The sequence below is a fragment of the Arachis stenosperma genome, chromosome 2 (genome assembly GCF_014773155.1).
Source record: "Arachis stenosperma cultivar V10309 chromosome 2, arast.V10309.gnm1.PFL2, whole genome shotgun sequence".
Classification (NCBI taxonomy): domain Eukaryota; kingdom Viridiplantae; phylum Streptophyta; class Magnoliopsida; order Fabales; family Fabaceae; genus Arachis; species Arachis stenosperma.
The window spans coordinates 84,306,595-84,334,343 of NC_080378.1; the positions used below are offsets into that span (position 1 = coordinate 84,306,595).

The 27,749-nt window shown below is 37.3% G+C and overlaps 1 protein-coding gene and 1 non-coding gene across 2 annotated transcripts; one reads left to right on the forward strand and one right to left on the reverse strand.

Moving 5' to 3' along the window:
- The first annotated feature begins 1,647 nt into the window (after positions 1–1,647).
- LOC130963080 (putative receptor protein kinase ZmPK1) lies at positions 1,648–27,124 on the forward strand. Its single transcript, XM_057889230.1, has 3 exons — positions 1,648–2,267; positions 19,446–19,534; positions 24,816–27,124. The coding sequence occupies exons 1-3, from the start codon at positions 1,648–1,650 to the stop codon at positions 27,122–27,124; spliced, it is 3,018 nt and encodes a 1,005-aa protein (XP_057745213.1).
- On the reverse strand, positions 10,186–10,289 carry LOC130965116 (small nucleolar RNA R71). The gene has a single exon (XR_009081169.1). It is a non-coding gene; the product is annotated as a small nucleolar RNA R71 (small nucleolar RNA).
- Positions 27,125–27,749: the final 625 nt, after the last annotated feature.

A 27,749-nucleotide genomic window follows, 5' to 3' on the forward strand; every position in this document is an offset into this window, starting at 1 on the left:
GTAGTGCCATATTTTTAGGGTGTTAACCGTCCCATTATCTTAGGGAGGTTAAGATATGGCTTGATTAAAGTAGTTAGAGAGATTTTAGGGGCAGTTACTCATTTGAATGAGTGCTTATCTGCCAACTATTTTCCGTTCCGACTTCTTGGGAGTAAGTCGGGTTTGACACCGACTTCTAAGTGTGAAGGTTGGTGTTTAGTAAGGCTCAATCCTCTGGACTAGGCCTCTTATTTGGACCTGGGCCTTTATTATTGGGCCAGGGTAGGAACAGTGCCCCTACTTGAGCCCAAGATCTTTATAGGACTTGGGTTCAAGTATTTTACTCGGGATCGTAGCCGACTTGTTGGAGGACCGACGTGATTTTCTGAAACCGACGTGACTTTCCGTGTCTCTTCGGTTCTGACGGTTACGTCTAATCGAGCGTCGTGTCCGTTAGTGATGTGTGTAGACTTTGGTAACGGTGCATTCTCATTAATGACTGCCCCGCTTTTACCATTATGCCCCTTAGTATGTTTATAAATACTTTCCCTCTCTTTCATTTTTTCGTTTCTGCAATTTTTCAAATTTCTTCTTGCTTTGTTCGTGCTTCATTCTTGCATTCGGAGACCTCTGCTTCTTTCAACCTTCGGATAAAGGTTAGCGTTTTACTTTTATGACATGCTTTGTGATTGCATGCTTTTATTTTCTTTGGAGAGGGAGAAGTGACGTTGTAGGCTTTCGTATCCCCTTAGGGACTCTCATTTTTTATTCTTTTTCCTTTTTCCTTTGTAGGTTTTCGTCGTGTTTTTAGAAAATGTCTTCTGTAGAGGCTCTTTCTCAATGGGTTGATGTCACAGTCCTAGGAGAGGAACCTTTGGTTGATGCGGAGTTTATTACTCATCTTCGTACTCAGCACAGGATTTGTGTTTCTGAGGATGACGAGCCGAAGTATGAGTTGGTAGTCCCGGGTCCAGAAGACCGGGTTTGCTTTGGGAGGGCCAATGAGGCGTCTTCTCATTTCTTCTTTATGTATGAATGTATGATCACCCGTCTGGGTGTCTTCCTTCCTTTTTCAGATTTTGAAATGTCTGTTTTGCACCACTGTCGAGTTGCCCCTACCCAACTTCATCCCAACTCTTGGAGTTTTCTGAAAATTTATCAATTTATTAGTCAAGCTCTGGATTTTCCGACTTCTTTGAGGATTTTCTTTTTTCTTTTCCACATGACTAAGCCCTTTAGTGGGCTAAACAACAAACAGCAATGGGTGTCCTTCCGAGCCATACAAGGTCGGAGGATTTTCACCCTTTTTGACGAATCCTTCCATGACTTCAAAAATTATTTTTTCAAAGTGCAAGCTGTAGAGGGTCACCACCCCTTTTTTCTAGATGATAACTCTTCCCCTCGCTTTCCCTTATATTGGCTGGAAGCCTCCCCTTGTGAGAAATATGGTCTGGATGACCTGGATGAAGTAGAGGCTGCCATTGTGGGGTTCCTCCGAGAAGTGTGGGGGAGGGCCCCATATTTGGATACTAAGAAGTTTTCTCTAAGGGTCTCCGACCTTTGTCCAGGCGCAGCTAGGTAGCTTTTTCTTTGTTTTTGAATTTCCGACTTATCAACTGATCATTCCGACTTGTTTGATTCTTTAGCTATTGTTTTTCTCTTTCAGAAATGGCTAAGACAAATGCTCAAGAATCTTTCCAAAGAGTCCAGGAGGCCAAGGCCAAGTCTCGCGCTCGGGCCGGTGGTGCCAGGGTTATCTCTCCTCCTCCTCTTCCTCGGAACGTTGGGACTCTTTCCAAGCCTATCGTAATTTCTTCTTCAGCTCCCCCTCAGTCGCTCCCCGTTGTCCGACCTTCCCCTGATCCAAAGAAGCGCACGACTTTAGAGTATGGTGCTTCTGAGGTTAAGGCGGATGCTATTGAGTTTGTCCGAAAGAATATCTATCCCCATGTTCGTATAGGCATGGATGATATGTCTGTTCGGGGCCACCTTACCACTATGGTCGAGGAGAGTCTCAAGGCGGCGGGGGTTTGTGGTAAGCTCTTGGATATCTTTGAGAAGGCTCCCCTCAGCTCTTTAGGGACGACCTCGAAGGTCGAGGAGCTAGAGGGAAGGCTTCGCTCATATCAGGAGCATGAGGGAGAGTTGAAGAAGGAGATTGCCAAGCTGAGGGAGGAGAGAGATACCTTCCGGGAGAAGGGGAAGGCTTTGCAGGCCCAGTACAACATGGAGATGGAGTTGAGGAAAACGGCGCAGGCCAGCTATCAAAGCTTATTCAAGGATCTTGTGTCTGTGAAGAATGATCTGCTGAATTCTCGGAAGGCATATGATGAGTTGGAGGACTCAATTGCTGATGGCGCCGAGGAGTCTTGGAGGATTTTCTTGGAGCAAGTCAGGGTGATTGCTTCCGACTTGGATCTTTCTCCTTTACATCCTGATAAAGTTGTTATTGATGGTGCCATCGTGGATCCTCCTGCCCCCGTAATTGTTTCCGAGTCAGATTTGAAGACTCGGGGGCAGAGGATTATTGAGTCCCCTCCTCATTCCAAAGACGCTCCGTGTTCTTCAGCAGTTCCTCCTATCTCTTCATCTCCCATGGATACCTCTGGTGGCGCTCCTCCTGATTCCGGTGGTGGTGATCCTTCTAAAAAATGACTTGTGGCTATTTGGGTCCGGCCTGTGGGCCCCCATTTTTTAAACTCTTTATTTATTTCTAGTTTGAACAATTTCCTTTGGCCCTTTGAGGCCGTAAACAAAATATTTTACGCGTGCCCTAATAAGGGTTTTAACTTAACAAAATAAACACCCTTTTTTGGATAAGGGTTTAAGTTACCTTATACGTGTATGATTTTCTGAATTCCCCTTGACCTTTTCTTGAAAACCTTTCTTTTTGCTTTTTTCTGAGCTTTTTTGTTTAAGGGCTTTTGGGACAGCCTTTAAACTTCTTCCTAGGTTTTCCTATCTCTTTTCGTTATCCCTCATACTCAACTTAGTTTTAGTGAGTTCTTATGACTTAGGTTATTTTTGCGATGCGTTTTTCTTCTACTCGGTCCTTTACTCCGATTTATGGATCGAAATATTTCCGAGCTTTTCTACCCGGGATCTCGTTTCGACTTATGAGTCGGATTTGTTCCCGAGTTTTTACGATCGACTTCTTATAACCTCTTTACACCGACTTGTACCTCGTCGTTTTATCCTGACGACCTTTTAGGTCGGTTCATGGGATTTTCACGTTTTGTCGAGCTTAAGTCGGCGCGTTTCGTAGAAAGACTTAAAAAATAAAAAATGAAAAGGATTTTATAAGAGATATCGTAGATGAAAAAATATCTTTATTAATCGAGGAGGTACCTTTTTTGCTACTAAGGGTTTTGATAATCTATTTCCCTTAGCCTCTACTATGATGCCTCGTTAAAAACCCTTCTCCAGAAAAAACCCTTTTGGGAAAAAATCATGAAGTTGGGAAAAGAGTACATCAGGGAGTAGAGTTCGCTTTTAACTATAGTAACTTTTCATATTACAAGCATGCCATGACCTCGGGAGCTCAGTGCCGTTTAGGTCGATTATTTTGTAATAACCTTTTCCTAAAACTTCATTGACTTTGTATGGTCCCTTCCAATTTGCGGCGAGCTTTCCTTCTCCTGATTTGTTGACTCCAATGTCGTTTCTGATTAAGACCAAATCATCTGGAGCAAATGTTCTTCGAATGACTTTTTTGTTGTACCTTGTAGTCATCCTTTGCTTTAACGCTGCTTCTCTTATCTGGGCATCTTCTCGGACTTCGGGGAGCAGGTCGAGCTCCTCTTTGTGCCCCTGTATGTTTCCGATCTCGTCGTGGAGAATTACCCTTGGGCTTTGCTCATTGATTTCTATTGGTATCATTGCCTCCACACCATAGACTAATCGGAAGGGTGTTTCTCCAGTGGCAGATTGGGGTGTTGTCCTGTAAGCCCATAGCACTTGAGGGAGTTCTTCAGCCCAAGCCCCTTTTGCTTCTTGCAGTCTCTTCTTTAGTCCTGCCAGTATGATTTTGTTGGCTGCCTCGGCTTGCCCATTGGCTTGTGGGTGCTCCACCGAGGTGAACTGATGTTTGATTTTCATACTGGCTACTAAGCTTCTGAAGGTAGCGTCGGTGAATTGGGTTCCATTATCTGTAGTGATGGAATAAGGTATCCCATATCTTGTGATGATATTTTTGTAGAGGAACCTCCGACTTCTTTGAGCGGTGATGGTGGCCAATGTTTCTGCTTCTATCCACTTTGTGAAATAATCTATTCCCACGATCAGGTATTTGACTTGTCCAGGCGCTTGGGGAAAAGGACCTAACAAATCCATTCCCCATTTTGCAAAAGGCCATGGAGAAGTGATACTGATAAGCTCTTCTGGTGGAGCCATGTGGAAATTTGCATGCATTTGGCATGGTTGACATTTTTTAACAAATTCTGTGGCATCTTTCTGCAAGGTCGGCCAATAGAATCCGGCTCGGATCACTTTCCTGGCTAGTGACCTTGCTCCGAGATGATTTCCGCAGATTCCACTATGTACTTCCTCCAATACCTCGGTGGTTCACGAGGTCGGTACACACTTTAACAATGGTGTTGATATCCCCCTTCTGTAGAGGATATTTCTCACCAAGGTGTAGTGTTGTGCTTTCCTTCGGATCTTTTTAGCTTCTTTCTCCTCGTTAGGGAGGATGTCGAATTTCATGTATTCAACTAAGGGGTTCATCCATCCGAGGTTTAAACCGCCTACCTCAAGTACTTCTTGTTTATCTTTTATTACTGAGGGTTCTTGGAGGATTTCTTGGATCAGGCTTCTATTGTTCCCTCCTGGTTTGGTACTTGCTAACTTGGATAGGGCGTCTGCTCTGCTGTTTAGATCCCGAGTTATGTGTTTGACCTCGGTTTCTGCAAAGCGCCCAAGATATTCCAAAGTTTTTTCCAAGTACCTCTTCATATATGGGTCCTTTGCCTGATACTCTCCACTTATTTTGGAGGTCACCACCTGCGAGTCGCTGTATATCATCACCTTTGTTGCACCGACTTCTTCTGCTAGTTTTAGCCCAGCAATCAAGGCTTCATATTCTGCCTGATTATTTGAGGCTGGAAATTCAAATTTTAGAGAAACCTCTATCTGGGTTCCTCTTTCATCTACCAATATTATGCCTGCGCCGCTTCCCGTTTTGTTGGAGGATCCATCTACATAGAGTTCCCATGTAGTTGGTTTTTCCTCTTGATCACCTGCGTATTCTGCAACGAAGTCGGCAAGGCATTGAGCTTTGATTGCTGTCCGAGTTTCATATCTTAAGTCGAACTCGAAAAGCTCTATTGCCCATTGGACCATTCTACCTGCAATATCCGTCTTTTGGAGGATTTGCTTCATGGGTTGGTTCGTTCGGACTCTTATTGTATGGGCCTGAAAGTAGGGTCGTAGCCTTCGTGAGGCTATTACTAAGGAGTAGGCAAACTTTTCCAGTTTGTGGTACCTTAGTTCAGGGCCTTGTAGAACTTTACTGCTGAAATAGACTGGATGTTGTCCGACCTCGTCTTCTTTTATCAGGGCTGATGAGACAGCCTTGTTTGCTACGGATAAGTACAGGACGAGGTCTTTCCCAGGTACTGGTCGGGTTAGAATAGGGGGTTGGCTTAAAAACTTTTTGAACTCCTGGAATGCCTCCTCGCATTCAGGAGTCCATTCGAATTGGCATCCCTTCCTTAATAAGGAAAATAGTGGAAGGGATTTCAGTGCCGATCCTGACAGAAATCTGGAGAGGGCTGCGAGTCGGCCATTTAGCTGCTGGACTTTTCTCAAACAAGTCAGACTTTTCATTTCTAGAATGGCTCTACACTTGTCGGGATTGGCTTCGATCCCCCTTTGTGTTAGCATAAATCCTAGAAATTTCCCTGCTTCCACTGCGAAGGCGCACTTTGCGGGATTTAGTCTCATCCCGTGCAGCCTTATAGTGTCGAAGACTTGCGAGAGGTCTGTCAAGAGGTCGTCTTCTTTCTTTGTTTTTACCAGCATGTCGTCGACGTATACTTCCATTAGACTCCCTAGGTGAGGGGAAAAAACTTTATTCATCAACCTTTGATATGTGGTCCCCGCATTCTTTAATCCGAATGGCATGACCACGTAGCAAAAATTAGCTCTGGGTGTGATGAATGATGTTTTCTCTTGGTCTGGCTCGTACATTGGGATTTGATTATATCCCGAGTAGGCGTCCATAAATGATAAGTATTGGTACCCCGAGCTAGAGTCTACTAGGGTATCGATACTTGGCAAGGGGTAAGGGTCCTTAGGACATGCCTTATTTAAGTCGGTGTAGTCGACACACATTCTCCATTTGCCATTCTGTTTTTGACTAGCACTACATTGGCTAGCCATGTTGGGTACTTGACTTCTCTGATGAAGCCAGCTTCCAGGAGCGCCTGTACTTGTTCTTCCACTATTAGGGCTCGTTCTGGGCCGAGTTTGCGTCTTCTTTGTTGTACAGGTCGGGATCCTGGATAAACCGAGAGCTTGTGGGACATGAGTGATGAGCGGATAATTTGTATGCTTTTTGGCATTGTTTTTAGTATGTTTTTAGTATCTTTTAGTTAGTTTTTAGTATATTTTTATTAGTTTTTAATTAAAATTCACTTTTCTGGACTTTACTATGAGTTTGTGTGTTTTTCTGTGATTTCAGGTATTTTCTGGCTGAAATTGAGGGATCTGAGCAAAAATCTGATCCAGAGACTCAAAAGGACTGCAGATGCTGTTGGATTCTGACCTCCCTGCACTCGAAGTGGATTTTCTGGAGCTACAGAAGCCCAATTGGCGCGCTCTCAACGGCGTTGGAAAGTAGACATCCTGGGCTTTCCAGCAATATATGATAGTCCATACTTTGCCCAAGATTTGATGGCCCAAACCGGCGTTCAAAGTCACCTACATAAATCCCAGCGTTAAACGCCGGAACTGGCACCTAAATGGGAGTTAAACGCCCAAACTGGCATAAAAGCTGGAGTTAAACGCCAAGAAGAGTCTCTACACGAAAAATGCTTCATTGCTCAGCCCAAGCACACACCAAGTGGGCCCGGAAGTGGATTTTTATGTCATTTACTCACCTTTGTACACCTTAGGCTACTAGTTTTCTATATATAGAACCTTTTACTATTGTATTTTCATCTTTGGACATCTAGTTCTTAGATCATTTTGGGGGCTGGCCATTCGGCCATGCCTAGACCTTGTGCTTATGTATTTTCAACGGTGGAGTTTCTACACACCATAGATTAAGGTGTGGAGCTCTGCTGTACCTCGAGTATTAATGCAATTACTATTGTTCTTCCATTCAATTCCGCTTGTTCTTTATCCAAGATATCACTTGTTCTTCAACATGATGAAGGTGATGATTGACGCCCATCACCATTCTCACTCATGAACAAGGTGACTGACAACCATTCTTGTTCTACAAGCATCTGAGGCTTAGTGAATATCTCTTGGATTCTTTAATCGGAATCCTCGTGGTATAGGCAGGACCTGATGGCAGCATTCAAGAGAATCCGGAAGGTCTAAACCTTGTCTGTGGTATTCTGAGTAGGATTCAATGACTGAATGACTGTGACGTGCTTCAAACTCCTGAGGGTGGGGCGTTAGTGACAGACGCCAAAAGAATCAATGGATTCTATTCCGATCTGATTGAGAACCGACAGATGGATTCCGCTATGCTGTGACCAGAGCATATGCAATCGTTTCCAATGAGAGGATGGGAGGTAGCTGCTGACAACAGTGAAACCCTACACGAGCTTGCCATGGAAAGGACTAAGAAGGATTGGATGAAGACATTAGGAAAGCAGAGAGACGGAAGGGAAGGCATCTTCATATGCTTGTCTGAAGCTCTTACACCAATGATATACATAAGTATCTCTATCTTTATCTTTATGTTATTTTCGTTCATCATCTATACCCATTTGAGTCTGCCTGACTGAGATTTACAAGATGACCATAGCTTGCTTCATACCACCAATCTCCGTGGGATCGACCCTTACTCGCGTAAGGTATTACTTGGACGACCCAGTGCACTTGCTGGTTAGTTGTGCGAAGTTGTAGTGATCACAATTTCGCGCACCAAGTTTTTGGCGCCGTTGCCGGGGATTGTTCTTGTGTATGGACAACTGACGGTTCATCTTGTTGCTTAGATTAGGTATTTTTCTTCAGAGTTCTTAAGAATGAATTCTAGTGTTTCAAAGTGATGTTCTTATCATCACCAAAGCTGATTGATTCTCATCAATTTAGCTCTTGAATGCAATGTCCTGCTGAAGCTTAGCCGGCCATGTCTAATTCCTTTAGACTAAAGCTTTAGACTAACATTGCATGATTCCTGGAATTCTCATTAAGAATTTTGATACCTTTATTTTCCTTTTCACTTAATTTTCGAAAAAGCACAAAAAAAAATATTTTACAAAATCATAAAATCCAAAAATATGTCTTGTTTGAGTCTAGAGTCTCATCTTAAGTTTAGTATCAATTGCATGTTTCTGTTCTTATTGCATTCATGCATGTGTCCTCATTGATCTTCAAGTTGTTCTTGATGATTTTCTTGTTTTGATCTTTGAATTCTATTGACTTGAGTGTTTTGTGTTTCTCATATGCATTCTCATGTAGTTAGTGTCAATAGTATACAAACTGCTAAGTTTGGTGTCTTGCATGCATTGTTATTTGATTCTTGTTGCATTTCAATTATTAAAAATCCAAAAATATTTTTAATTTGTGTCTTTTCAAGTCAATAATACAGAGAATTGAAGATTCAGAACATACTGCAGAGGAATCACACAGAAAAAGCTGGGCATTCAAAAATGCCCAGTGAAGAAGACAGACTGGCGTTTAAACGCCAGCCAGGGTGCCTGGCTGGGCGTTTAACGCCCAAAAGGGTAGTAGTTTGGGCGTTAAACGCCAGAATGTGCACCATTCTGGGCGTTTAACGCCAGGATGGTGCTAGGGGGAAGATTTTGTTTTCAAAATCAATTTTTTTCAAGTTTTCAAAGTTTTTCAAAATCAAATCTTTTTCAAATCATATCTTTGCAATCAAATGTTTTCAAATTCAATTTCTTTCCTTTTTCAAAGATACTTACTAACAATTAATGATTTGATTGAACATTTTTGCCTTTTCTGTTAAGGAAGGTTTTATGTTTGAATCATATCTTTTCTTGTTAGGCAAGTCATTAATTTTTAAAATCATATCTTTTCAAATTGTTTTCAAATCATATCTTTTAAAATTGTTTTCAAATCATATTTTCTCAATCACATTTTTTTAAAAAACCAATCATATCTTCTTAATCACATCTTTTTCAAAATAGTTTTCAATCAAATCTTTTTAACTTCTAATTTCAAAATCTTTTTCAAAAATCACTTGATTTCTTTCCCACTCTTATTTTCGAAAATCAATTAAGTGTTTTTCAAAATGTTTTCAAAATCTTTTACTTAAATTTTCGAAAATTACTTCCCTTCTTCTCACATCCTTCTGTTTATGGACTAACACTATCCCTTAAGGCAAAATTCGAACTCCATCTTTTTCTGATAAGTTCGAATTTTCTACTTCTGTCTTCTACTCTTCTTTTCCTCTGACACTTAAAGGAATCTCTATACTGTGACATAGAGGATTCTACATTTTCTTGTTCTCTTCTCTTTCTTATGAGCAGGAACAAAGACAAAGGCATTCTTGTTGAAGCTGACCCTGAACCCGAAAGGACCTTGAAGAGAAAGCTAAGAGAAGCCAAAGCACAACTCTCTTTAGAGGACCTGACCGAATTCTTCAAAGAAAAAGAAGACATGGCAGCCGAAAACAACAACAATGCCAACAATGCAAGGAAGGTGCTGGGTGACTTTACTGCACCTACTCCCGACTTCTATGGGAGAAGCATCTCTATCCCTGCCATTGGAGCAAACAACTTTGAGCTTAAACCTCAATTAGTTTCTCTAATGCAACAGAATTACAAGTTCCATGGACTTCCAATGGAAGATCCTCATCAGTTCTTAGCTGAATTCTTGCAAATCTGTGACACAGTCAAGACTAATGGGGTAGACCTTGAGGTCTATAGACTGATGCTATTCCCTTTTGCTGTAAGAGACAGAGCTAGAATATGGTTGGACTCTCAACCTAAAGAAAGCCTGGACTCTTGGGAAAAGCTAGTCAATGCCTTCTTGGCAAAGTTCTTTCCACCTCAAAAATTGAGTAAGCTTAGAGTGGAAGTCCAAACCTTCAGACAGAAGGATGGAGAATCCCTCTATGAAGCTTGGGAAAGATACAAACAATTGATCAGAAAATGTCCTTCTGACATGTTTTCTGAATGGAGCATCATAGGTATTTTCTATGATGGTCTCTCTGAACTATCCAAGATGTCTTTGGATAGCTCTGCTAGAGGATCTCTTCATCTGAAGAAGACGCCTGCAGAGGCTCAAGAGCTAATTGAAATGGTTGCAAATAACCAATTCATGTACACTTCTGAAAGGAATCCTGTGAATAATGGGACTAATCAGAAGAAAGGAGTTCTTGAGATTGACACTCTGAATGCCATACTGGCTCAGAATAAGATATTGACTCAATAAGTCAATTTAATTTCTCAAAGTCTGTCTGGAATGCAAAATGCACCTGGCAGTACTAAAGAGGCTTCATCTGAGGAAGAAGCTTATGATCCTGAGAACCCTTCAATGGAAGAGGTGAACTACCTAGGAGAACCCTATGGAAACACCTCTAATTCTTCATGGAGAAATCACCCAAATTTCTCATGGAAGAATCAAGAGAGACCTCAACAAGGTTTCACCAATAATGGTGGAAGAAACAGGTTTAGCAATGGCAAGCCTTTTCCATCATCTTCTCAGCAACAGACAGAGAGTTCTAAGCAAAATACCTCTGACTTAGCAACAATGGTCTCTGATCTAATCAAAACCACTCAAAGTTTTATGACTGAAACAAGGTCCTCCATCAGAAATTTGGAAGGACAAGTGGGTCAGCTGAGCAAGAAAGTTACTGAACTCCCTCCTAGTACTCTCCCAAGTAATACAGAAGAAAATCCAAAGGGAGAGTGCAAAGCCATAAATATGGCCAAATATGGAGAGGAAAGAGAGGGGGTGGACGCCACTAAGGAAGACCTCAATGGGCGTGCACCAATCTCCTCTGAGTTCCCCAATGTGGAACCATGGGAATCTGAGGCTCAAAATGAGACCATAGAGATTCCATTGGACTTACTTCTGCCTTTCATGAGCTCTGATGAGTATTCTTCCTCTGAAGAGGATGAGTATGTCACTGAAGAGCAAGTTGCTCAATACCTTGGAGCAATCATGAAGCTAAATGGCAAGTTATTTGGAAATGAGACTTGGGAGAATGAACCTCCTTTGCTCACCAAAGAACTGGATGACTTGTCTAGGCAGAAATTACCTCAAAAGAGACAAGGTCCTGGGAAGTGCATGGATGAATCCATCATCCTTGGCAGACCCTTCCTAGCCACAGCAAAGGCTGTGATTGATGTTGATGGAGGTGAACTGATCATTCAAGTGAATGAAGAATCCTATGTGTTTAAGGCTCAAGGATATCCCTCTATCATCATGGAGAGGAAGCATGAAGAGCTTCTCTCAAAACAGAGCCAAGCAGAGCCCCCACAGTCAAACTCTAAGTTTGGTGTTGGGAGGCCACAACCAAACTCTAAGTTTGGTGTTGAACCCCCACATTCAAACTCTAAGTTTGGTGTTGGGAGGTTCCAACACGGTTATGAGTATCTCTGAGGCTCCATGAGAGTCCTCTGTCAAGCTAATGACATTAAAGAAGCGCTTGTTGGGAGGCAACCCAATGTTTTATAGTTAACTATTTTCTTTGTTATTTTATGATTTTTGTAGGTTGATGATCATAAGAAGTCACAAAATCAATTGAAAAAGCAAAAACAGAATGAAAAACAGGAAGAAAAACAGCACACCCTGGAGGAAGAACTCACTGGCGTTTAAACGCCAGTGAGGCTAGCAGTTGGGCGTTTAACGCCCAGTCTGGCACCATTCTGGGCGTTTAACGCCAGAAAGGGGCACCAGACTGGCGTTAAACGCCAGGAAAGGGCTAGAACCTGGCGTTAAACGCCAGAAATGGGCACCAGCCCGGCGTTTAACGCCAGAAATGGCTCAAAACGTGGATTTTGATGCCATTTGGTGCAGGGATGACTTTTCCTTGACACCTAAGGATCTGTGGACCCCACAGGATCCCCACCAACCCCACCACTCTCTCTTCTTCTTCACCCATCCACCATTCACCTCAATACCTCTTCACCACCTTCATCTCCTCCATCTCTTCTTCTTCTACTCTCTTCTTTCTTCTTTTGCTCGAGGACGAGCAAACCTTCTAAGTTTGGTGTGGTAAAAGCATTGCTTTTTGTTTTTCCATAACCATTTATGGCATCCAAAGCCGGTTCAACTGAGAAGGCATGACCTCAAGCCCATCACTAAGAAAAAGATGGAGCAAACAAGAGACCCCTCTCATCATGAGATCCCTGAGATGCACTTTCCTCCACAAGACTATTTGGGAGCAACTAAACACCTCCCTAGGAGAGTTGAGTTCCAACATGGGACAACTAAGGGTGGAGCACCAAGAACATGCCATCCTCCTCCATGAAATTAGAGAAGATTAAAGAATCATGAGAGAGGAGCAACAAAGACAAGGAAGAGACATTGAGGAGCTCAAGCACTCCATAGGATCTTCAAGAAGAAGAAAGAGCCGCCATCACTAAGGTGGACCCGTTCTTTAATCTCCTTGTTCTTTATTCTTCTGTTTTTCGAAAATTATGCTTTATGTTTATCCATGTTTGTGTCTTATGATCATTAGTGTCTTAGTGTCTATGCCTTAAAGCTATGAATATGAATCCATCACCTTTCTTAAATGAAAACTGTTTTTATCACAAAAGAACAAGAAGTACAGGATTTCAAATTCATCTTTAAAACTAGCTTAATTAGTTTGATGTGGTGACAATACTTGTTGTTTTCTGAATGTATGCTTAAACAGTGCATATGTCTTTTGAATTTGGGGTTCATGAATGTTAAAATTGTTGGCTCTTGAAAGAATGATGAAAAAGGAGACATGTTACTGAGGATTTGAAAAATCATAAAAATGATTCTTGAAGCAAGAAAAAGCAGTGAATACAAAAAAAAAAAAAGAAAAACAAAAAAAAGGGAAAAGAAAGAAAAAGAAAGAAATAAAGTTGTGATCCAAGGCAATAAGAGTGTGCTTAAGAACCCTGGACACCTCTAATTGGGGACTTTAGCAAAGCTGAGTCACAATCTGAAAAGGTTCACCCAATTATGTGTCTGTGGCATGTATGTATCCGGTGGTAATACTGGAAGACAGAGTGCTTTGGGCCACGGCCAAGACTCAATAAGTAGCTGTGTTCAAGAATCATCATACTTAACTAGGAGAATCAATAACACTATCTGGATTCGGAGTTCCTAAAGAAGCCAATCATTCTGAATTTCAAAGGATAAAGTGAGATGCCAAAACTGTTCGGAGGCAAAAAGCTACTAGTCCCGCTCATCTAATTTGGAGCTTAGTTTCATTGATAATTTGGAGTCTATAGTATATTCTCTTCTTTTTATCTTATTTGATTTTCAGTTGCTTGGGGACAAGCAACAATTTAAGTTTGGTGTTGTGATGAGCGGATAATTTGTATGCTTTTTGGCATTGTTTTTAGTATGTTTTTAGTATCTTTTAGTTAGTTTTTAGTATATTTTATTAGTTTTTAATTAAAATTCACTTTTCTGGACTTTACTATGAGTTTGTGTGTTTTCTGTGATTTCAGGTATTTTCTGGCTGAAATTGAGGGATCTGAGCAAAAATCTGATCCAGAGACTCAAAAGGACTGCAGATGCTGTTGGATTCTGACCTCCCTGCACTCGAAGTGGATTTTCTGGAGCTACAGAAGCCCAATTGGCGCGCTCTCAACGGCGTTGGAAAGTAGACATCCTGGGCTTTCCAGCAATATATGATAGTCCATACTTTGCCCAAGATTTGATGGCCCAAACCGGCGTTCAAAGTCACCTACATAATCCCAGCGTTAAACGCCGGAACTGGCACCTAAATGGGAGTTAAACGCCCAAACTGGCATAAAAGCTGGAGTTAAACGCCAAGAAGAGTCTCTACACGAAAAATGCTTCATTGCTCAGCCCAAGCACACACCAAGTGGGCCCGGAAGTGGATTTTTATGTCATTTACTCACCTTTGTACACCTTAGGCTACTAGTTTTCTATATATAGAACCTTTTACTATTGTATTTTCATCTTTGGACATCTAGTTCTTAGATCATTTTGGGGGCTGGCCATTCGGCCATGCCTAGACCTTGTGCTTATGTATTTTCAACGGTGGAGTTTCTACACACCATAGATTAAGGTGTGGAGCTCTGCTGTACCTCGAGTATTAATGCAATTACTATTGTTCTTCCATTCAATTCCGCTTGTTCTTTATCCAAGATATCACTTGTTCTTCAACATGATGAAGGTGATGATTGACGCCCATCACCATTCTCACTCATGAACAAGGTGACTGACAACCATTCTTGTTCTACAAGCATCTGAGGCTTAGTGAATATCTCTTGGATTCTTTAATCGGAATCCTCGTGGTATAGGCAGGACCTGATGGCAGCATTCAAGAGAATCCGGAAGGTCTAAACCTTGTCTGTGATATTCTGAGTAGGATTCAATGACTGAATGACTGTGACGTGCTTCAAACTCCTGAGGGTGGGGCGTTAGTGACAGACGCCAAAAGAATCAATGGATTCTATTCCGATCTGATTGAGAACCGACAGATGGATTCCGCTATGCTGTGACCAGAGCATATGCAATCGTTTCCAATGAGAGGATGGGAGGTAGCTGCTGACAACAGTGAAACCCTACACGAGCTTGCCATGGAAAGGACTAAGAAGGATTGGATGAAGACATTAGGAAAGCAGAGAGACGGAAGGGAAGGCATCTTCATATGCTTGTCTGAAGCTCTTACACCAATGATATACATAAGTATCTCTATCTTTATCTTTATGTTATTTTCGTTCATCATCTATACCCATTTGAGTCTGCCTGACTGAGATTTACAAGATGACCATAGCTTGCTTCATACCACCAATCTCCGTGGGATCGACCCTTACTCGCGTAAGGTATTACTTGGACGACCCAGTGCACTTGCTGGTTAGTTGTGCGAAGTTGTAGTGATCACAATTTCGCGCACCAATGAGCTCGGGGTCAATCCCAAGCATGTCAGAGGCCTTCCAGGCGAAGAGGTCGGAATTATCTCTTAGGAGCCTAGTCAACCCTTGCTTTAGAGTTTCCCCTAGGTTGGCTCCTATATGAGTGTTCTTCCCTTCCTCTTTGCCAACCTGTATCTCCTCGGTTTTTCCTCCCGGTTGTGGTCGCAGCTCTTCTCTGGCCCTTGCGCCACCGAGCTCTATTGTGTTAACTTCTCTGCCCTTTCCCCTTAGGTTTAGGCTTTCATTGTAGCACTTTTTTGCCAACTTTTGATCTCCCCTTACTGTTGCTATTCCCGCTGAGGTCGGGAATTTCATGCAGAGGTGAGGAGTAGATACCACTGCTCCGAGTCGATTGAGGGTAGCTCTGCCGATTAGAGCATTATATGCTGACCCCACATCGATGACTATGAAGTCTATACTCAGAGTCTTTGATTTTTCCCCTTTTCCAAAAGTAGTGTGAAGGGGTAAAAATCCTAGTGGTTTTATTGGCGTGTCCCCTAATCCGTATAGGGTGTCGGGGTAAGCTCTTAATTCTTTCTCATCTAACCCTAGCTTGTCGAAGGCGGGCTTAAAAAGGATGTCCGCCGAGCTTCCTTGGTCCACCAGGGTTCTGTGGAGATGGGCATTTGCTAGGATCATGGTTATCACCACTAGATCATCATGTCCAGGGATTATTCCTCGCCCATCTTCTTTTGTGAATGAAATGGTAGGGAGGTCGGATGGCTCTTCCCCGACCTGATAGACTCTTTTAAGATGTCTTTTGCGAGAGGATTTGGTGAGTCCTCCTCCCGCGAACCCTCCTGAGATCATGTGGATATGTCTCTCTGGTGTCTGCGGTGGTGGGTCTCTTCTATCCATGTCGTCTCGCTTTCTCTTTCCGTGACCGTCCGACCTTTCTATGAGATATCTATCAAGCCGACCTTCTCTAGCCAGCTTTTCTATCACATTTTTAAGGTCGTAACAGTCGTTTGTGGAGTGACCATATATCTTATAGTACTCGCAGTAATCGTTGCGGCTTCCCCCTTTTTTATTTTTAATGGGTCTAGGGGGTGGCAATCTCTCAGTGTTACAAATCTCTCTGTATACGTCCACTATAGAGACTTTCAGAAGAGTATAAGAGTGATATTTTCTTGGCCTTTCGAGACCGAGTTCTTCTTTTTTCTTGGTTTCCCTTTCCCTCTCTTTTGTTGAGGGAGGGGGTCCGGGTCGCCAACTCAGTTCTCTTAATTTAGCGTTTTTCTCCATGTTGATGTACTTTTCAGCTCTTTCCTGTACATCACTCAAGGAGGTGGGGTGTCTTTTGGATATGGACTGCGAGAAAGGGCCTTCCCTAAGTCCATTGACTAACCCCATTATTACTGCTTCGGTGGGTAGGTCTTGAATCTCCAAACATGCTTTGTTGAACCTTTCCATATAGGTTCGTAAAGATTCTCCGACCTCCTGTTTTATTCCCAGGAGGCTCGGTGCATGTTTCACTTTGTCTTTCTGGATTGAGAACTTCATCAAAAACTTCCTCGAGAGGTCTTCAAAACTAGTAACCGACCTTGGGGGGAGGCTGTCGAACCACTTCATCGCTGCCTTTGATAGAGTGGTCGGGAAGGCCTTGCATCGTGTGGCGTCGGAGGCGTCAGCTAGGTACATCCGACTTTTGAAGTTGCTCAGGTGATGCTTCGGATCCGTGGTCCCGTCATAGAGGTCCATGTCAGGGCTTTTGAAGTTTCTCGGAACTTTAGCCCTCATGATGTCCTCGCTGAAGGGATCCTCCCCACCTAAGGGTGGTTCTTCTTGTTTATCGCGGGAGTTGCGACTTTTGAAGGAGGATTCCAACTGTAAGAACTTTCTTTCTAACTCTTTTCGTCGTTCCATCTCCTCTTTTAGGCTCTTTTCAGTTTCCTTTTGTCGTTCTCGCTCTTGCTCTAATTGTTCCAGGCGGCTATGGACTAATCCTATGAGTTCAGTTACATGGGGTGGTCCTTCTTTTTCTGATTCGCGCCCTTCTGAGGAGTTCGCCTTCGGATTCTTTATTCCGGAAGTGCCTTCCCTGTGTTGATTATCGATTTCTCGGTGGAGGGTGAGGTCCACATCGTTGTTGCCTGTGTCTAGATTCTCTTGTTCAGAGTCTGTCCCCACATGGCCTTCTTCGTGGGATCTATCTGCCATCGTTGGATGATCTCTCAGGTCCCCAGCAACGGCGCCAATGTTACGATGGGTAACCGGAGATTAATAAGATGGATGGCTTTGGTTGGCCCAATCGTCCGCGGATGGTGGCTTCCGAGCTGGTTTGCGTGTTGGAGCCTCCTTCCGACTTGTGATCGTGCGTGAATGGGGGGTGGTACCTGCAAAGACACTCCGATGCCTAAGTTAGCAAGGGTGTGAGCAGGTCAAGAGAGTATTGGGCTTAGAGATACCTGAGGGGTGTCAGTGTATTTGTAGTGGTGAGCCAATAACCATCGTTGGAGTAGTGCCATATTTTTAGGGTGTTAACCGTTCCATTATCTTAGGGAGGTTAAGATATGGCTTGATTAAAGTAGTTAGAGAGATTTTAGGGGCAGTTACTCATTTGAATGAGTGCTTATCTGCCAACTATTTTCCGTCCCGACTTCTTGGGAGTAAGTCGGGTTTGACACCGACTTCTAAGTGTGAAGGTTGGTGTTTAGTAAGGCTCAATCCTCTGGACTAGGCCTCTTATTTGGACCTGGGCCTTTATTATTGGGTCAGGGTAGGAACACTATTGATCAACATACTATTAATATAATTTTAAAAATATTTTTATAAAAAATTATATTAGATAATAATATCTTTAATAAAAATAATTAATTAATAAATTTTGAATATAATAATCTCGTTATTTATCCAGTAATATAAAATAAAATTTTAATTCTTTTATATTTTTATGTTACAATTTAAAATATCATTTTAATATAATTTTTTAATATTATAAAAAATTTTGTATTATAATTAATTTTAATAAATAAAAAATATTCAGATATTCTGTATTTATATATTTTATATTTAATTATTTAAAAATAAAAGATTTTGTTGTCATTTAAAATATTGTGTATTAAAATATTGTCATTTAAAGTATTTATTTATGTATTATGATATTCTGTATTTATTATAACCCATCAATACTCTTCTTTTATATTAGCCTTTGATTTTAATCTAATAAAATCTAATGGTCTATATAAATATGGCATATTCAATAAGCACATAAGGTAGCGTTTGTTTTCGGGGGCAGGACACGGAGACATGGACAACACTTGTTTAAAAAGTGTTTGGAAGCAGAGACATGGACAGCGGACATATTGTCTCCAAGATAATTTTTTATACTTTTGTGTCCACTCTTTCATGAATGACAATAATGGACACGGGATTTGGAAGAGTGGACATGGACAATTTTATAAATTTTGTTTTCCTTTTTTCCACTATTACTCCTTCTTCTTTTTCCTTTTGCGTTGTTCAGAGATACTCTTTTCTTCCTGTTCTTTCTCTATCTCTTTCTTTTCCAGGTACTCTCTCCTTTCTGTAGAATTTGTTATTGGGGGTAGATAATTCTTTTCTTTTTATCGTTTTACTTCAATACTATTTTAACCTTATATTATATTATTTGATTTGTAATAAAAATAATAACAAAAATAATTAATCTTAAAACTTTTGAAAGATAAATATTATTAAAAGTAAAATTGATCTTTTAAAATGTTAAAAAATAATTTATAAATTGTAATTGATTTTATATAATTTAAAAAAAACTCAGTTTTTTATAAAGAAAAATCAGTTTTTAGATAAAAAAAATTAATTTTTTTAAATAAAAAGAGATTTTTATATGCAAAAACTAATTGTTTTTTCATATAAAAATGAATTTTTTTTAAATTAATTTTTTATTTAAAATTAATTTGGCTTATTAACTTAAACAAAATTTTTTATTAATCAAACTCAAATTTATTTTTTTTGTTAATCTTAACCATATGTATTCCTACATATTAATAATAAATTTTAAAATAAAATAATTATATTTATAAATTTTATTTTAATATAAATACTAATATATTTTTTTATTAAAATTTTTTATCTCTTCAAATATTTTTTTCAAGTTCCATCTGTACTTCTACGTACTCTCATTTTTTATTAAATTAATTTGTGTTGATGTAGAAAATTTGGAATTACAGGGTTATTTTAGTCATTTTATATAATATTTTAGTCTTGTCCATGTGTATCCAAACATAATACTAGACATTACATTAGTGTCTTGTCCATCGTATCCAAACACAATACACAAAAGATAATTTTTAGTGTCTTCGTCCTATTATCTCCGTTTCAGTGTTATGTTCTGTCTTGTCTCTAAAAACAAACGCAGCCTAAGTGTTGAGCTCATTTTAGACATATCCATTTTGTACCATTTTGTGTTTCTTCTTCTTCTTTTGTTTGATTTTTTTCACTTTTATTAAAACAAAAAAAAAGATGATGATGATAAAAAAGAAGAAGAAGAAACAACAGAAGATGAGGAGGATGGAGAAGAAGAATTTTGATTATGCAGAATTTATCATCACACATACACTGAACTTTCTTAAACAATACACTCAAATATCTTTCATGTTATACCCAAATATTTTTGTGTTACACCCAAATTTGTTGCAAATACACAAAAATATTTTCTCTAATGCAGAACTTTTACATTATATTCAATTTAAACCATCAACGATGAACAATAATTTTCACAAACAAAAATAATTATTTAAAACAATAATTAATTTCGTTCCGGTTCAATTAACAATCTGAACTTGAATTATTCATTATCTTCAACAACGAGATAACTGATGATGGAGGATAAGGAGAAAAAGAAGAAGGAGAAGAAATTTCAATATAAAAAAAGAAGGAAAAAGAGGAGGAGGATGAGGAGGTGTTGTTGGTAACGACGAGAAAAAAATAACAAAGAAAAAGAAGAACACCAACAACCTGTAAAAGAAGAACAACATGCAGTAACAGCACGAAGAAAAATATGCGCACGTAAATATAAATAATTTGTATAGACTTATATAAAAAAAATGACTTATAGCGGAGAATAATCCACATTCTAAAATCGTATTACAAAAATTTATAATTAAACGCACATTTTGGATATGTCTAAAACGAGCTCAACAATTATGTGCTTATTGAATGAGCCACATTTATATAGGCCATTAGATTTTATTAGATGAAAATCAAAGGCTAATAAAAAAGAAGAGTATTGATGGACTCTAATAAATATAGAATATCCTAGTACATAAATAAATCCTTTAAATGGCAATCCTTTAATACACAATACTTTAAACGGTAATAAAATCTTTTATTCTTAAATAATTAAATATAAAATATATGAGTATTTTTTATTTATTAAAATTAATTATTATGCAAACTTTTTTTATAATACTAAAAAAGTATATTAAAATAATATTTTAAACTATAACTAACTTAAAAATATAAAATAATTAAAATTTTATTTTATATTACTTGAAAAATAATTAAATTATTATATTTAAAATTTATTAACTAACTACGTTTATTAAATATATTATTATATAATATAATTTTTTATAAAAATATTTTAAAAATATAATTTATTTAAAATATTATATATAATACATAAAAATATTAATTTTTTAGTTTTTTCAATTTTTTTAAAAATAGAATAAATAATATAATTTTAAATACATACCCAAATAAAAAAATTAATATTTTTATGTATTATATATAACTTTTTAAATAAATTTTACTTAATATTTTGATAAAAAATTATATGATATAATAATATATTTAACAACGTAATTAATTAATAAATTTTAAATATAATAATCTAATTATTTATCAAGTAATATAAAATAAATTTTAATTATTTTATATTTTTATATTATAACTTAAAATATCATTTTAATATTATAAAAAAATTTTGCATAATAATTAATCTTAATAAATAAAAAAACTTATAATTTTTAGAACAAAAAGTTTCTACCTTTATATAGTAAAATATGTGATAATCTTCTTTATATATATATATATATATATTAGGGGTGGCAAAACGGGTCGAGTCCGTCGGGCCGACCCGCCGAACTCGCTAAAAAATGTGGGTCGGACTAGGATTTAAAACCTGTTAAATTAAAAAAATTTGCCAAACCCGCAAAATTTTTTTATAATATTAAAAAATTATATTAAAATGATATTTTAAATAGTTATACTGTAACAGATTTAATATGTTTTCTGATTTCAATGTTATTATATGATTATAATTATTTAGTATATAAAAAAAATTACTAGATAGTATATATATTAGGGGTGGCAATGCGGGCCGGCCCGCCCCGCCAACTAAAGTGGGTACAAAATGCTAGCCGTTTGACTTTGTTTTTTTTAAATAAAATTAATTAAAATTAAATAAAAAATAATAATTAAATAATTAATTACAAATAAAAAAAAGTCAAATTATAATATAACTTTTTATTATTTTTTTAAAATTTTAACTTCAATAAAATTGTTTAAAATAATATTTGTCAATAGAACCATCTTTATTTTAAAAAATAAGTCTCATAATTTGAACATATATACGAAATTGTAAAATAAAATAAATAAAGTCACATAATTGGAACATATATACATAATTTGGCGAATTTTTTTTAATTTGACAGGTTTCAAATTCTAGCCCGACCCACTATTTTAGCGGGTTCGGCGGGTCGGCCCAACGGATTCGACCCGTTTTACCACCCCTAATATATATATAAGAAGATTATCACATATTTTATTATATAAAGATAAAAAAATTTTGTTCTAAAAAATATAAAATAAATAAAAACAAAAAAATATAAGTTTTTTTATTCATTAAGATTAATTATTATACAATTTTTTTATAATATTAAAATGATATTTTAAACTACAACATAAAAATATAAAATAAATAAAATTTATTTTATATTACTTGACAAATAATTAGTTTATTATATTTAAAATTTATTAACTAATTACTTTGTTAAATATATTATTATATAATATAATTTTTATCAAAATATTTGTAAAAGTAAAATTTATTTAAAACGTTATATATAATACAACATGAAAATATTAACTTTTTTATTTAGGTATGTATTTAAAATTATATTATTTATTCTATTTTTTAATTAAAAAAATAAAAAATTAATATTTTTATGTATTATATATAATATTTTAAATAAATTATTTTTTTAAAATATTTTTATGAAAAATTATATTATATAATAATATTTTTAATAAAAGTAGTTAGTTCATAAATTTTAAATATAATAATCTAATTATTTATCAAGTAATATAAAATAAAATTTTAATAATTTTATATTTTTATGTTATAGTTTAAAATATTATTTTAATATAATTTTTTAATATTATAAAAAGTTTTGCATAATAATTACTTTTATTAAATAAAAAATACTCATATATTTTATATTTATATATTTTATATTTAATTATTTAAGAATAAAAGATTTTGTTACCGTGTTTAAAGTATTGTGTATTAAAATATTACCATTTAAAGTATTTATTTATGTATTAGGATATTCTATATTTATTAGAGTCCATCAATACTCTTCTTTTATATTAGCTTTTGATTTTCATCTAATAAAATCTAATGGCCTATATAAGTGTGACTCATTCAATAAACACATAATTGTTGAGCTCGTTTTAGACATACCCCACTGAAAATAATAATTAAACTCTAAATCAAAATTTAACCTCATCATATATTTATATTATAATCAAACCCGCTTCAAAATTATTTTACAAAATTCAGCTATAATAAACGCGTTTAAAATAATAATCAAACTTAAAGTATGAAAATCAAAATTAAAAAAAGCTGCGAAACTTTCTTAATTAATTTGAAAAAACTCAGCTTTTGTGGCTCAATTTTTCAACTTACAAAAACATGCGCTCTCTCACACTTTGTTTTATTTTAAATTCTCAATTCATAATAAGCAATTTTAATTTTCATATCCACTGTTAGCTGCATGAACATGTTGGAACAGAAAAGGAAAAATGGACTAATATTAATTATTTATTTAATTATAGATCAAACTCATTATGTTTATTGTACTTACTATATCCCATATGGAGAAGAAAATAATAAAATATAATAAAAAGTCTTACATCAACTTTAAAAGTTGAAATAAATAGTAGAATAAAATAATAATTAGATATCTGAAAATTTTGATTTTGGACTAATTAGTTCTGGAAAAAAAATTAATTTGGTCTTTTATTATAGTAAACAATGAATACGTTATGTCTTTCGATTAATTTATCACGTAAAATTGAGTAGTGATATTTATATGTACTATTAACTACTGTGAGTATTTATTTATAAAAGATTGTTATGTAAATAATAATTTTTAGAATAAAACTTTACTTGTTTTAATATAATTTGTGATAAATAAATAACAATTGATAAATATTATATAAAAATTCAAAAAATAATAAATATTTCCTCGTCCAAAATCATATAGTTTCTATGTTCATATGATAATATGAGAACAAATATCACTATAAATAACAAAATAAACAATTCCATTTTGTTTTACATTATTCATTAAGAAAAGAACATATATATTCATTATTTATTATTATAAAAGATCAAATTAATAATTTTTTTTCAAAAATTAATTAATCCTTGGTCAAAATCATGAAAAATTTAATTGTCATCTTACTCTCCATAGTATAAGGAAATTTTTTGAATGTGAACATGATTATATTTCCTTATTTCTTCTTCTATAACAAAATGTAACTAAGCTTCACTGCTCCATCAGTGCTAACAAAGCAACCATCGTCGCTTTTGGATTTCAAGGAGAATCAGAAGTGCTGAGAAGAGAAGAGTGAAGCTCGCCGTGAACGAAGAGGAGGGCGAAGGACGGTGATCTGCAAAAGAGAAGAGAAGAAAACTTTCTGATTTTACGTGCTGAGCGTTGCGTTGTTGGTGTGGGTGTTGAGTGTTGTGTTATTTGTGCCGGTGGCGTTGATGCTATTCTTTGAGGGTGTTCTGTTCTGGCGCATGAATGATTGTCAGAATAGTTATGAATTATTTTATATACATACATATAAAAATACAATGGTTAATGGTTGATTTAGTAAGTGTTGCATCTGGTTGCTCTCTGAGTTTCATCACTGAAGATAAAATTGTTTCGGTTCCTCCACGCTGTATTGCCAACAACTAAATGAATATGTCACTATGCCATCAACTAAATTACATTTTCAAACCAAAAACCTGACGACATTAAAATCAATCTACCAATGGTGGAAAACAAAAGCCATCCAAGATTGAAACTTAAATGGTTGAAAAGCATGGGCATCCATATATGTAGGTATATATCATAAATAATCAGCGGAGTCAGCCAGCAATATTTTTATTTATCGATTAGTCTTCTACATTAATTAGCCACCTTCACAACACAAGCACCTATTTGACTATATATACAACACTAATAAATCAACCAGAGTATTAACAAAGCAATTCCTTCATAACCTTTCTCTATAGCTTGCATATCATGAACATGGCTTCCTCAACCTTAATGTTATTCCCTCTAGTCTTGTATTTTTCATTTCAATTCTCATCTTCTTTAGATGCACTGAACAAAGGCCACTCCTCTCTCTCAGTGGAGAAAGCTGAACAAGACGTCATTGTTTCAGAAAATGGCATGTTCTCCGCCGGCTTCTTCGAAGTCGGTGATAATGCCTTCTCCTTTGCAATATGGTTCACCACAACGGCTACCGTTGCTTGGATGGCAAATCGCGACAAACCCGTGAATGGAAAGCGCTCAACGCTTTCTCTCTCGCGCACCGGTAATCTTATTTTGGTAGATGCAGGTCAGTTCCAAATATGGTCTTCTGAGACGGAGTCAACTCTTCCAACCGAGTTACGTCTTGGAGATAATGGCAATCTTGTTCTACGAGAGTTGCAAGGAGAACGTGTTCTGTGGCAAAGTTTTGATTTCCCAACGGACACTCTTCTTCCCGGACAACGTCTTACCAGAAGAACACAATTAGTTTCTTCAAGAACAGAGAGTAGCCATTCCTCTGGTTTCTATATGTTGTCCTTTGATGATAGAAACGTTCTTAACCTTCTTTACGAGGGCCCTGACGTGTCAAGCTCTTATTGGCCCGATCCTGATCTCACAGTTTGGAACGCTGGAAGGTTTATTTACAATAATAAAAGAATTGCGGTACTAAATTCTCTTGGAGATTTTAATTCAACGGATAAATATAATGCAAAAACATCTGATTATGGCGTGGTGCTGCCTAGAAGGTTGACAATCGATCATGATGGAAATCTTCGAGTGTACAGTCAAGATCTATCACAAAAATGGTACGTGTCATGGCAAGCCATTTCTGATGGTTGCATCATTCATGGGATCTGTGGTGCTAATAGTGTTTGCAGATTTGATCCTCAAAATGGAAGGAAGTGCTCATGTGTTCCTGGGTACAAAGTAAAGAATCAAAGTGATTGGTCTTATGGGTGTGCATCCACATTTGATGCTACGTGTGATGGAAGTAACTTTACTTTCTTGCTACTGGACCAAGTTGAGTTCTATGGCTATGACTCCGATTACGTGGCCAATTGTACCTACACTGATTGTGAAAGTTTGTGCTTGAATAGTTGTGAATGCAAAGGATTTCAGCATTCATATGACAAGGATGTGGGCTATTTCAGGTGCTATACAAAATGGAAATTACTCAACGGCCATTGGCCAGCAGATGCAGGAAAACTAACCTACTTGAAAGTACCCAAAAGGAAGAGCTTCCCCAACAGCTATGGAGACACTGCCATCAGAAACAATGGTTGTTCTGTGAAAATTCATAGAGAGTATTTGAAGAAAAATGTAAGCCGTTTTGTGAGCTTCCTTTTGTGGTTTGCCACTGCAATTGGAGTTCTTGAAGTGGCTTGCGTTTTGGTTGTTTTGTTCTTAATCAGACGCCGGCATAATTCTCGCATAGATCCACATGGCCGTCATCTCGGAACAGTGGGATTCAGAAAATTTAGTTATTCGGAGCTAAAAAAGGCAACAAAAGGATTTAGCCAAGAGATTGGAAGGGGTGCAGGAGGCATTGTATACAAAGCTCTATTGTCGGATCAAAGAATTGCTGCAGTAAAGAAACTCAATGATGCTAAGCAAGGAGAAGGTGAATTCCTTGCTGAAGTGAGCATCATTGGAAGGCTCAACCACATGAACTTGATTGAAATGTGGGGTTATTGCGCTGAGGGAAAGCATCGGCTATTGGTGTACGAGTACATGGAAAATGGTTCTTTGGCAGATAACCTCTCATCCAATACACTTGATTGGAGCAAGAGGTATAACATCGCTCTCGGAACAGCAAGAGGTTTGGCATATTTACATGAAGAATGCTTGGAATGGATTTTGCACTGTGATATAAAACCCCAAAATATTCTCTTGGATTCAAATTATCAACCCAAGGTTGCAGATTTCGGATTGTCCAAGTTATTGAACAGAGATGTTCTCAACAATAATCCAAATTTCTCAATGATAAGAGGAACCAGAGGGTATATGGCGCCTGAGTGGGTTTTCAACCTAGCAGTTACTTCCAAAGTGGATGTTTATAGCTATGGAATTGTTCTCTTGGAGATGATAACCGGAAAGAATCCGGCAGCAGATATTCAAGCAATTAATGGAGAAGAACCGTACACTGGGAGGCTAGTAACATGGGTGAGAGAGAAAAGGAGAGAATGTGCATCTTGTGTGGAGCAAATCATGGATTCTACAATAGTGTCAAATTATGATGAAAATAAGATGGAAGTTTTGGCTAGAGTGGCATTGGAGTGCATAGAAGAGGACAAAGAAGAAAGGCCTACCATGAGCCAAGTCGTTGAAATGCTTCAAAGCCAAGATTATGATCCTAATAATGGTGGAGCATAATATTAATAGAGATTTTCTTTTGCATGTCAACAAGATTATTGTTACCAATTGGTTTGTCAGTTAGTTTTGCATGCCTAAAAAAAGCCTTATCTCGGCTACATGTACCATGTATGTAGTTTAGATTGTTCACATAGAGATCTCGCTAGCCGCCTAATGCAGGTTCTCTAATTTGTACATTTTAATGCAGGATCACACAGCAATGTAGAATCATACTCTAATCTAGAGAACTTGTGACTTAGTTGTGTGTGTGCAAGGTATGTTTTGAATTGTGATGTATTCTTGATGCCCTTTTTAGGTTGAAATGAGTAAATTATCAATTAGTGACGAATAAGCAATTCCAAAAATGTTTAGCCTGAAATGTCTCTGTTTGAGTGTGGCTGAATGATTGTACATTGTGTTTACATTTGCATGGTATGATTGTAAGCATTCAAATGATGGAACAGAGGAGGCAGTGCTTGCTGAGTTTATGGCTTTGGATATACATGTTAAGATCAAAGTTATGAAAGTGAAAATGATTGATAGAATGTGGCTTGAAGACTCATGCTTAGTAATATTTAGATGTTTCTTAATATAGTTTAGGAAGAATATGGGTTTTACGTTGTTCATGAACTCTGCAATTCTTCTC

What these genes read in the sequence shown, in the direction of transcription:
- LOC130963080 (XM_057889230.1), top strand. Translation starts at nt 1,648, where the DNA reads ATGGCTAAGACAAATGCTCAAGAATCTTTCCAAAGAGTCCAGGAGGCC. An exon ending in AGCTTATTCAAGGATCTTGT is followed by an intron (nt 2,268 to 19,445) that starts GTCTGTGAAGAA and finishes ACATAATACTAG; the next exon opens with ACATTACATTAGTGTCTTGT. An exon ending in CCTATTATCTCCGTTTCAGT is followed by an intron (nt 19,535 to 24,815) that starts GTTATGTTCTGT and finishes CATCTTCTTTAG; the next exon opens with ATGCACTGAACAAAGGCCAC.